The sequence below is a fragment of the Hippocampus comes genome, unplaced genomic scaffold (genome assembly GCF_001891065.2).
Source record: "Hippocampus comes isolate QL1 unplaced genomic scaffold, H_comes_QL1_v1.1 scaffold285, whole genome shotgun sequence".
In the NCBI taxonomy this organism is placed as follows: Eukaryota; Metazoa; Chordata; class Actinopteri; order Syngnathiformes; family Syngnathidae; genus Hippocampus; species Hippocampus comes.
This window is the reverse complement of record NW_017805073.1, coordinates 354,714-366,330: the sequence shown is the minus strand read 5'-3', so window position 1 is coordinate 366,330 and position 11,617 is coordinate 354,714. Positions and strand designations below refer to the sequence as shown.

General features: G+C 42.9%; 1 protein-coding gene across 3 annotated transcripts; it reads left to right on the top strand.

The window, feature by feature from the left end:
• The first annotated feature begins 595 nt into the window (after positions 1–595).
• On the top strand, positions 596–10,874 carry LOC109512783 (CTD small phosphatase-like protein). Of its 3 annotated transcripts, none has more exons than XM_019864771.1 (8): positions 596–1,548; positions 5,142–5,302; positions 5,478–5,510; positions 6,307–6,408; positions 6,504–6,560; positions 6,878–6,970; positions 7,421–7,606; positions 8,185–10,874. In XM_019864771.1, the coding sequence occupies exons 1-8, from the start codon at positions 1,473–1,475 to the stop codon at positions 8,308–8,310; spliced, it is 834 nt and encodes a 277-aa protein (XP_019720330.1). In that variant the 5' UTR covers positions 596–1,472; the 3' UTR covers positions 8,311–10,874. The 3 variants fall into 3 exon arrangements, with proteins under 3 accessions (XP_019720330.1, XP_019720329.1, XP_019720331.1); XM_019864770.1 differs by having other exon boundaries at positions 597–1,548; positions 5,475–5,510; XM_019864772.1 differs by lacking the exon at positions 5,478–5,510 and having other exon boundaries at positions 598–1,548.
• Positions 10,875–11,617: the final 743 nt, after the last annotated feature.

Below are 11,617 nucleotides of genomic sequence, written 5' to 3'. Positions count from 1 at the left end.
ACCACTACTGCTCCACAGAGGGGTGGTCCACTGTTGGCTCACTCGAGAGCAACCAAACACTCAGGGACATTGACAGTGGTTAAAATGAGGGAGAGAGCAGGTGTATCGGTCAGTTGCATCTATTCAAAGATGCATCACTTGTCTTTTTATCTTCAATTGCACAAATTTATCGTGGATATGCGGGTGGAAATACACATTCTGTATGACGTAAACGTAACACTTTCGTGCTATGTTAAACCAGTTATGAAGTATTTTTAATCATCAAACAATCTGTATCTGATATGATTCTACATAGAAAAGACAATGCGGTGTTATATAAAATTAAAATGACATGTCCAATGCACTGGAAAGCTGATTTTTATTTAATAGGATTTATGGAGGATAACAATTTCAAAATAAAGAATAATTCTGTATGTATATCATGTCACAATTACATTGGGAAAATATATAAGTAAACACTTTTGGGTGAGGGTGTGATGAATGATCGGTATTGTAAAATGTTTTCACAATCAAGCAATGTCAACTTTACGACACTATGTGGCGCTCTCTGTCCTGTTAAGATACACAAACGGGGAACTCGCACATCTGCTTTACATACGCTCTGGAAACGTCGACTGGGAGACGCTTTTCGGTGCCCGGCGCGCAAACATTTATTTGTTTAGCGCGCTTTATCCGTTAGAGCACAGTTGACTTCGCCAGTCAACTTTAGGAAGTGATGTATGTCAAACACAAGGTCGAAAGGAGGCCTCGAATTCGTTTATGCAATAATAACAGGAGAACTACAGCTCGAGCGAGCCGCGTGAGTTTCAGCGAGGTCGTTCGGCGAGTGCGAGCCGCTCGGAGAAGTCGCTCACAGCATCGATGACAGATGCAAAGCGTCCCCTCCCACTCGATTCTGTGCGGCCCCACTTCAGATCCAACTCCAAATTACATGCATAGCCTCAATGGTGCACGGGGGGAAATGAAGGGCCAGCGCGCCAGGCTACAAGTTAGCTCCTTAACTTTATAGCGTCTTCGTGTATGGTTGGGAAAAGAGTAGCCCTTCGACGGCCATCAAAGTGTTTTGGACACCGCAACAGACGCGGACGCTTGCGCATCGTTTTGTGGGTGGGGGGGTGGTCGGAGCTTCGCGGCTAACCGAGCCGAGCTAGTTGTTAACTTCAGCTAGCGGTTGCTTCAACGTCGTTTTGTTTTACTTTTAAGCCAGCTCGCGCTGTCGGGGTTATCCGCCAAAAGAATGTTGTTTTGCGCGGAGTTATAGATGACACTCCTGGGGAGGCTTTTACTGAGCACCGAACTAGCTGACTGGCTACCCGCGCTGCAACAACGCTTCCCCTCGGACGCTTGTGTGTCTTTTGTGGGCTCCCTGCTCTCCCTCGGCTGAAACAGCTAGCTCACGTTAGCTAGCATACCCGCCCGAGCAAGCGGGCTAATATTGCGGGAGTCGAAAAGCGGAATAACCAGCAGGCTCGATGGACCACATGTCCATAATAACCCAAGTTTCCAACCCGAAGGAGGAAGAAATAATATCCTTCAACCAGGAAAAAGGTAAGAACAGTGGGTGAGCGAATGGACGTAACGGTAGCTAGCTTCGCTAACTACTTCTAGTGTTGGCGCAGCTATTTGCGCCCGACTGTACGTGAACATCATATCGCTTGCAAACACAAGTTGTATTTGGATACAAACTCTTTCAGCAACAGGTTTATCGGACCGTTTCGCCCGCTGTAAATTTCACAGCAAGTCCGACATATATTCACTGCATAAGTCACTAGCATTGATATTAAGAGTATTTGGGACTTCTTGTTGATCAAATTTGGCGCATTTAAAAGGTGGTTTGGTAACGCTGGAAGTCCATGCTACTCGCGAAGAATTGCTTTGACACCAAATAAATGTTCCGGTAACTTCATGTCACACCATCGCCCTGTCGTTTTTAATCTTCTCTGCCCTGCATCCTATACTTTAATGCTGAAGCGTCATGAACGAGAATAAAGGTGGGCGATGGATGGATGGATGGTTCTGTCAAGTCATTACTCTGTTTTCACTTGTCAACGGGGATGCAAAAATTATTGAGTTCCCGTGGAATAAAAAGAGAAGAAAAATTTCTATTACCCAGAACTAAAGCGTGGAATCTGAAAATCAAAATCGTTTTAGATTTGCCTTGGCCATCCAGCTGTTCTCTGTACCGCTTATGCTCACTTGGGCCTGTGGAAAACCACCAAGCGCAATCTTAGCACCTTGGGAGGTTTCGATACTTTTTTGTCACATATTGAAAACATTTGTTAGACCGTAGAGCAACCAACATTAGAAGTGATATGCCATAGTCACATTTTATATGCATGCATGACAGTTTATGACAACCTATGACCCCTGATTAAAAAAAGACAACCTTAACCATGAGTAAAGTATTTGTAGTAAATTCCTTGACATAACTTCACACACACAAAAAATCCTCTACTCCAAGTTTTACGTCGTATAAGTTACTAAATTATGTGATTAATTTCCTCTTTTATTAACTGTTTTGAATTTCACCTGGAGTCTCATCTCTTTACTTGTGTTTTCAGACTTATGTATGACTCATAGTTGAGGTCAAAACACAGCATTGATTTATGCCCCTTCCTCAAGCCACAGGCACAGTTTCCAGTTCACTTGTAACCGTAGGGCCCATATCAATGTTAAAGCTCACCCTTCCCTTTTTAACTTCAGTAGTAATGTGAGGACTCTCTTTTTCTTTCGTTTCTTTTTTCCTTTTTTTTTTAACCTAAGCACAACAATGTACTCTCCTCTAAGGCCAAAAGTGTAACAAAGATGAGACATGGCCGTGATAGCAAATTATCTTTGTATATTTGTGGTGGGTGCCGACCGATGTGGATTTTTTTAGGCCCACTCTGAAATTTGGTGGAGCCAAATTTTGAAAACTGATTAATGGCTCGATTAATTAAAACCCCAAAAATAAGTACTGAATAAAATAACTTATTTTTTGGTCCTTGAATGTTGTCAGCAATAACTGCTCGTTGCGGCCATGTAGTTCTCGCCATTTTTGCCCCCATGGATTCAAAATGCGATGAAGCAACAGTCAGTCGTAGACAATCAACTGAATTGTTTGTGATCTCAAAACCTGCCTTTTTGAAAAAGAGGAACAGGGAAAATTGTCCCAAAGAAACATCCAGTGTCTGTTCTGTCACACATTGCACATGAGATCGCTGAGGTTTATGGTGGTTTACTGTGCACTCAGTCACTGATTTGTCTTTGCCGATCTCCTGCGACGCACATGACTAGCTGCCCATTCCGGCAGCTGTTCCAGAGGAATTTGACAGGTAGACCTGCTCCTTCAATTGAACAGGCTCCAGTGTGTCTGGACAAAATCTGAGCACCTCCGCTCCGCTACTGAATGTTATGTAACATGCGGCTGTAGTTACTCACTACATTACTGTAGTTGCTCAACAGCAGTCTAAAGATAGACTCCCAGCCCTGCTGGCTCGTGCAACACTCTGACCTCAGGTCCAAGCTTAGCTACTTAGTTCGTGCGTACAAAGAATGACGGTTTCTTCAAATCGTTTCTTTTGGTTTCACATTTTCAGCAAACGGTGTCGATTGAAGTTGCCGATCACTTGGGTCTTTTTCGGGGTCTTCTTTTGTCTTTGTTAAAATGTTGAAGTGAGGATGAAATTAGAGGAGGGTCGGCTATTTCAAGTTGTGACTCGACTCTCGTCGTGGTTCACGGGGCTCCAAATGTGTCTGTGACATGGAGTGTCACTTACATCATGCCTTCACTCTCATGATACAGTACTGATACAGCATACACGCGCACATCTCCTTCACAGTAACAGGATTGTAGGAGGATTGTGACAAAAGTCTAGGGTTGATTGCACCCCCCCGCCCCCTTTTTTTTTTTTTTTTTTTGCTTGCTTGTTATCCAACATCTTCATCAAATGTGATGGGACCTCCGAATCTGAACGCATTCTGGACTGCTTTGCCGGTCAACTTTCAGTCTTTTTTTTCCAATTCAAAATAATTTCTTCTCATTAGGAAATAATTGAAATAGAACCGACATATTCCACGTTGAAATTGGTGCCAACAAAACATACATTTGAATTTGAAAGGCGGGCGATGGCCATTTTTCTACTTGCTGTCGACTGAAAATGACATCACAGCGCCTCAGGGCTCAGCTTGTGAACGTCACATGACCAAACCCAGAAAGCAGGTAAATGATCGGTCGTCGCTTGAGTCCTTCAGCGCCGTGATGTCATCTTCAGTGGACAGCAAGGTGCAAAATGGCCGCCCCCAGAAATAGATAAAAACTGCTGCATTTTCCCGCTTAATTCATATTCACCTGAATGCCGTTTTTCGACTCGTGGGGCTGTGTATAACATATTGTTGTTTAAAAAAAAAAAATAAATAAATAATCCTTTTTGACCTGACCTCTCCTTGAAGTATTTTGTGGACGCTACTGACACACAAGTCCACTTGAAGATTTGTAGTGTTGTTCAGACAAGTAGCAAACTCAACTAGAAAGCTCCATGATTGCTATGCCGTTCTACAGCTGGCTGCGTGGGAGTAATTACATTTCTCTTGTTGCCAAAGTGTTGAACTGCATACAACATGTAGTTGATTTTTTTTTTTTTTCCCATTCTCAGTGAGAGGCCAAAAATGACTGCTTAACAGTTCTAAATGAGTTAGTTTCGAAATTATTTAAAAAAATATACAGTATATATTAAATATTATTTTAATATTTCTCAATATTTCTACTTACTTCTTTTGACGTCAACATGCTTAAAACGTGACTTGCCGCATGAGTGAGGTCACTCCCCCGGACGATTGGCCGCATCCCATAATGCTTCACTGTTTAAGATTCAATCTTTTCCATTTATTTCATGTTGCAAAACAAAGAGTTGCTTGTTGTGCGGATGAGATATTTTCTTTGAAATTAACTTTGAAAGTGACTTCCAAACAAACTTTGCATAAAATGTTGTCTTTGCGCAAATTTTGTTCGGCCTTTTCTCCTCGGAAACCGAGTCTCTTCGTCTTTGGCGTTTTGTGGGGGGGGGGTCCCAGTGCAGTGCTCAATTCCATTGATTTATCACATCTTCTTTTCCATTCTCTTCACTCAACAGCCTCTTCTCTTCTCTCTTCTGTGTTGACAGCATCCCAGACCAACAGCAGCCTCAAGAAGCAGAGGAGCAGGAGCATCTTCAGCACATTCTTCTGCTGCTTCCGCAACTACAATGTGGAACCGCCCACAGCCAATAGCAACACAGCTCCCCTGCCTCCCCCTCCAACCGAGGAGAACGGATCGCCACCCAAGGTAAGCTCTTTAGATGCTGGCTCCTTGTAAATATCAACACTCCCATTGCTGTCTCCGAATTTTATTTTTCATTTGTATGTGTGACTGTCTTTCCTTCATCTTCATGAACCTTTCCCTTTTTTTTTTTTTTTTTTGTCCTTTTATCCCACGCCCTTATTTTGTACACATGTTGGAGTGTGACAAGGTCGAGGTCCTCCCTGTCCCTAGTGTATGTATGACCGTCTTTCCTTTGCATGTAGCCTTGCGTGGGCTGGTGCTGGCACGTTGGGCCTGTGTGGGCTCCACAGTGCTCCTTGGACAGCCTCAGCTTTGCTGCTCCGCTGCGGTTCATTTTCAGCCTGCTGAAACTGCAACTGCCTTGAGGCATCTGCGGTTTTCAATGGTGTCTCGATTGCTTGATCTGCACTAACATTTGAAAGCCAAAATGGCTCTAGTCCATCCAGGTGTTGAAGGGAATCCATTTGTGCTTCGTTATTGAGGTTTATCAGTTAAGAGGCGTCAAGTATGCTATTTTGGCGTGGTGGTACTCTTATCAGTGTACCAACAAACGTGCACACAAGCAACTGTTTGAAACTCCAAACCTCCAGACAGTCTCTTGTTCAAGAGTACTGGCTCTCTTTTCGAGTAACATCAATGATTTTAGAAATTCTCCTCGGCCTCAGCTAACACATGCATGGCCTTGTCCTGTGATCATTTTTGTAAATTTTCATGAAATCTCCCATTGACCTAAACACAGATCTACCTCCTCAAAGATGTCTTAAGAATGAGGTTCAATCACCTAATGTGTACTTGCTGTGTGTCAGACCAATTTCAGACATGTTAGAGGCTCAATAAAAATGATGCTGGTGGCATTTCTGCTCAGGGGTTGCACATTAAATAATTGATGCAAGTTATATTTATTGTGCCTGTTTTGCATCTGCTCGTCTCTCTCTCTCTGGGTCGCTCACATCTCCCACCGATCTCTGTGAGTAAATCGGATGTTGTCGGTCTTGTCTTCCGCACAGCCGCCAGCCAAATACCTCCTACCAGAGATGAAAATATCGGACTACGGTAAAAAGTGTGTTGTGATCGACTTGGATGAAACGCTCGTCCACAGCTCATTTAAGGTAACACCGAGCAGACACACAACTGGTCATCACCGGTGCATTACTTTTCAAAATGCTTTTGGACTCATGTGGTGTTGTTTTTGTTTTGCCCACAGCCAATCAGCAATGCAGATTTTATTGTTCCAGTGGAGATCGATGGCACAGTTCATCAGGTAATCTGCTCCCCTTGGGATACATATGCGTTGATTTGGGTTCGAGACAAGACAACCTTTTGTGCACCCACGAGAGGATCCTGAAGAAATGGTTGTCATCTGATTCAAGTAATCCAGGATAGGCTGTGTTTATCCTGGTTGGCCTATTCATGATTACTTGCGCTAGGTGGCAGCCTCAAATTCAAAAAGCAGTGGTTTGACGCCGCAACCGTGAATGACAGCGGGATCGGTGATCTCGGATGCTCCCCGAAAAGCGCTAAAGTTGTTGCGATAGCTGCGACCGCCTTATCTCAGACTAACCTTCCGCCTTCGTGCAGGTGTATGTGCTGAAACGACCACACGTGGACGAATTCCTTCAAAAGATGGGAGAGTTGTTTGAATGTGTGCTCTTCACAGCCAGTCTCGCAAAGGTGCGTGAAGACCAAGCTGCAACTGCCTTGGCGTTCATTTACAAGTCAATGATGGTCATTTTCTTTTGCCCTCTCAACCTTTTTACAATCATCTTGCTTTTCTGTCTGTTTGCCTGTTATAAGTCGGTAAGTGATATGCGGAGGGAGTGGGGGGGTTGCTGACGGGGAACAAATGTGAAACTCTAGATGTGTTCCAGAATATTACAGATGTCGTGAACCCTCTCCTGTGAAGACATAGACAAAGTCTGCTTTGTATCCTCTAGCTATAATGTGTGTGTGTGTGTGTGTGTGTGTGTGTGCGTGTGTGCGTGCGTGTAAGTAATTTCAGGCACACTGCTTTGTGAAGCTGTTTTTTTTTTTTTTTTTTTAAGTTAGTCGACTTCAGGACACGGTTAATATTTGTCTTCCGAGCATACTAACAGCATGTTTGTTTTGATATGGCTTGGCCAGTACGCAGACCCCGTGGCAGACCTGCTGGACCAGTGGGGCGTGTTCAGGGCGCGACTCTTCAGAGAGTCCTGCGTGTTCCACAGGGGCAACTATGTTAAGGACCTCAGCCGGCTCGGGCGAGAGCTCAGCAACGTCATCATTGTTGACAACTCACCCGCCTCGTACATTTTTCACCCAGAAAATGCTGTGAGTTGCCCCGCCCCCCGATATGACTTAATGTGTCCGACCCAAAAATGTACTTAAAAATACATCTGCAAACAGTAATTTGTGGCTGTAACCATGCCCCAAAAAAGCCGATCAGTCGAGCAGCAGCAACATGCCGATTTTTCAGCCAAGGCCAATGAAGTAGTTGTGTGCACCGGAAAAAAAATAAATTTTGCTGCACTCGACATGTCATTATTTAAAAAAAAAAAAAAACACCATAGTTATACCACATTGAGGGATGAAACATCTTTGAACATCTTGGGCCTTGTTCACACTTGTAATTTGGTTTTCTGCTTTAGACCAAAGCATTTGAGATCAGACTTTTTTTTTTTTTTTTAAACTGTCACAGAATATCGTGAATGTGCCAGGTGTTCTTCCTTGGTTACCATGGAAGATACAGTTAACAGTGTTTCCAAGCGTAGCACACATGACAGCCTGTGCCAAAATCTGTTTGTGGTCAGCCTCAGATAATGGTGGTATTTGGAGAGAAAATATGTTATGATTTGAGATGGTACTTGATGTCGGAAAATTTGAAACCACGACAACAATTGTGTCCCTAGGTGCCGGTCCAATCTTGGTTTGACGACATGAATGACACGGAGCTGCTGGACCTGCTGCCTGTCTTTGAGGGACTTAGCAAAGAAGAGGAGGTTTACGGGGTCCTCCAGAATCTGAGAGGCAGGTAGCATCTGCACTCGCCAACCCACTCCCCCCCCCCCCCCCCCAACTTGCTCTCTCCAATACATCTCACGACTGAGGTGACGCGGGGTCCCGCCACACTAGTCTCATCTCCTGGTGACTGGCTGCATTCGGAGTGCCATCTCATATGAGAAGAAATGCACTTAATTCACCCAACAACAAAAATACTCACGTGAAGATTTGAAGTTGCCACCATTGGGGACAAAATGCTATGAGGAAAGAACTCTGGTCTTTATTTTCAAACCAACAAAGTTTTACTATTTGGTTAAGTGCTTCAAACCAAAAAAAAAAAAAAACCCCAACAACAAAACAAAAAACAACTTTATGGTCTGAAACTTCTAATGTGGAACGGCACAAAGGTCGGAAAAGATTTTGTCCTTGTGTTGTTGCTATGCAGGCAGTTTGTGGTCACGGGAAGGACTGTGACTCTTTTCTTACTGTGAATGAAGTGCCTTGTGTGTGAGTATTGTTTCTACAGGGAGCTCTTTTCTACATGGCATATTTCCTCAGTGCTCCAGGTTTTTCACACAGTATGCTTTCGAGTGGACACGCAAGTATCTTTATATCACATATTTCCTGAAATTTGGAATCATCAGATGTCTCTGTGGTGTTTTTTTTTTGTGTTTTTTTTTTTTTAATGCCTGTGCCATCATACAGACGCGACTTTTGTGTCTTTCTGCGTTCATTGTATTACATAAAGCGAGTGGATTTGTTTTAGGCAAAGCTTGTGACCGTAAACCTGATTTCTCCCAGCTGCAAGTTCTTCTTTTTTGTTGTGGTTTTAATCTTGAAACTAAAATGTGCCATTTATTCTTTTGGTTGCTCCCTTTTGTTTTAGTTGCCAAACTATGGACAATTTTTCATGGGCTTATGTTAAAACGGTGTTCATGTGATAGGTAGTATTGCGTTATACAGTAGGTTTTATTAATTTCATAGCTGTTGAATGAATCCAGATACTTTTAATATTCTACACTTTATTGTTTTGTGTTGGTCATTGTCAGTGTTGGAGCCCACATTTGTATTCTGCACATCGGTGCAGCTTCATCCACGGGTGTTTTTGGCCCTTCCTCTAGAATTGTACAGTTGAGGACAATGCCATGCTTCGACTCCCCCCCTGCCCCAACCACGAGGTTTGCATCTTCTAGCATAGAGTCAGGCCTGGACCGATCACACCCTTTTCTTCCTGGTCAAGTTACAGTGAGGTGCATCACTGGAGGAGGTGTGCGTGTTTGTACATGCGTGTGGCATTTTCCTTCAGAGACTCTTTTTGAACTGTTCTTCACCTCAGTGCCTGTTTGAGAGGAGCCGCGCACGCCGAATGCCGCAACATTTGCGACCATGGCAATAACCTTTTTATTTGGGAAGGAGCGTCTTTGGGGCGTAAATCATAATCCCGATTGATGGGCTTGTGTGCGGAGAACTTCGTAAGACTCGGTACAAGTATGGTTGGGCTGGCCCGTGCACTTCTCACAGTGCTGTTCAGTTATCATGAGCGACTTTTCGTATGACCTTGTGGTCATACCTAAAAATTATTAGAATGTTTAAGAAAAACAAAAAAGGTTACCAATATATTCCAGACATGACTTGAATGATTATTTGTGCTGTTCGGCAACAGTAGCCAAACAAAGGTTGTCATTCATTGCCATAGTAACTGGCCTTGGAAACCTAAAGATGGCCGCCCAGTCCTCCCGGACCAGCTAAAACACTAATAGGTCACTGGCAGAATCTCAACATGGCATTGCTGCCTTCTGCCTTTGGACGTGTAACGCAATGTTTGACCAGATCGACACGTCATCAACCATTTATGTCCATTGTACATCGGGTGTATCAATATTCTGAAAAATGGGAGGTCTGTGGCGTCGTCTTTTATTAGACCCACACAGGAAATGACATTTACCTCTGTTGCTCCTTTTATGGGTCATGGCATCAAAACATTTTCAAGGTAAAAGTCTGCTCCTTTTGCAACATATATGTGATGGGAGTGAGCAATTTCTTCACGTGGTTTCAGTGCCATGTCCTTTTTATAAGACTCTTCGCAACCTGCGGATGATTTACTTGCTCCAGGAAAAAAAAAAAAGTTTGTATCATTATGATATTTTTCTAGCTTTTATTGTCAGTATTTGGTCAAAAAAAAGTTGCATCGTTTTCATGATTCCTTCACCGCAACCTTTGTTGATCCTACTTGCCAGTGATGGTGACTTCTCAGTCAGGTCTTTTCTTTCCGATTCAGGGGACGCGTGTGTGAGTGTGCGCATATTGGTTTTCTTTCGGGCATCACCTCACTTAAAAATATTCATCAGTTGGTTTATGAATTTAACACCAAAGTTCTAAAACACTTGAGTTCACTGTGCTTATGTTCTTTGGTTGGTGTATATCTGGAGGGGTTGTCGAATTCTCACTATTTTAACACTTTTCAGTTCTTATTGGGTATGCGTGTGTACTGGCACCCTGAGCATCTTGTTTTGTTTTTTTCCCACGGTCTCATTTCTTTCCATAATAAAAGGCTTCAATGGGACAAGTTTCACTTGTCTGAATGTTGAGGTCAGAAGAAGATTGAAGAAATGACTGTTCGCTCTGTAGTCTTGTAATTTGATCTCATTTACATTCAAGAAGGCCATTATTTACATTTAAGTACACTCAGAGCTTTGGACAAAGTAGCGATCATGTCATTTCTTATCTCTGAGAGGAGGCGACTGTATCGCCAGCATCCAATAACAATTTTGACATGAGAATTTAAATCTGCATCACAATGTACCTCGGAAAAAGCGATTAGCCATCTTAAACATGCGACACGTACAGCGATTACTGTGAAAAGAACTTACTTTGTGCTAAAAATGTCTTGGTTAAAAACGAGTTTTGAAACAAACTCTCTCTTCCAGTTACATTATGGATGCAACTTACATGGATTTATTTCTATATACTTTATCAATTATGCTACATCATACGAGGGAAGTCTTGCAATTTCTTCTCACGCTGCAATTCCCCCACCCCAAAAAAAATGTAATTACTGCACAGTTGTGCTAGGTTTCAAAGTCCAGAAGCAAACATGTTGTGTTTTAATAGCCATTTGGTCTTTCTTGCAGCTATGGAAAAGTTGTTGCTTATATTTTTTTTCTCCATGTGTACAGAACTGTACTGAGTAAAATTAGAATAGAATTTGGACAGTTGACACTATTTTTAAATGGATGCCACCTGATATCAAATGTGAAGGTTGAAAATTCAGATTTTTATTTTGTTTTCACTTCTTTCAGGACCCATCTTCTACATTCCCCACATTGCCACCTTTTCCCCTAT

Bases quoted from the DNA above. Each gene is read 5' to 3' on its own strand.
- LOC109512783 (XM_019864770.1), top strand. From the start codon at position 1,473: ATGGACCACATGTCCATAATAACCCAAGTTTCCAACCCGAAGGAGGAA. The intron at 1,549-5,141 runs GTAAGAACAGTG...CTGTGTTGACAG, and splicing joins ATCCTTCAACCAGGAAAAAG to CATCCCAGACCAACAGCAGC. The intron at 5,511-6,306 runs GTATGTATGACC...TCTTCCGCACAG, and splicing joins AGGTCCTCCCTGTCCCTAGT to CCGCCAGCCAAATACCTCCT.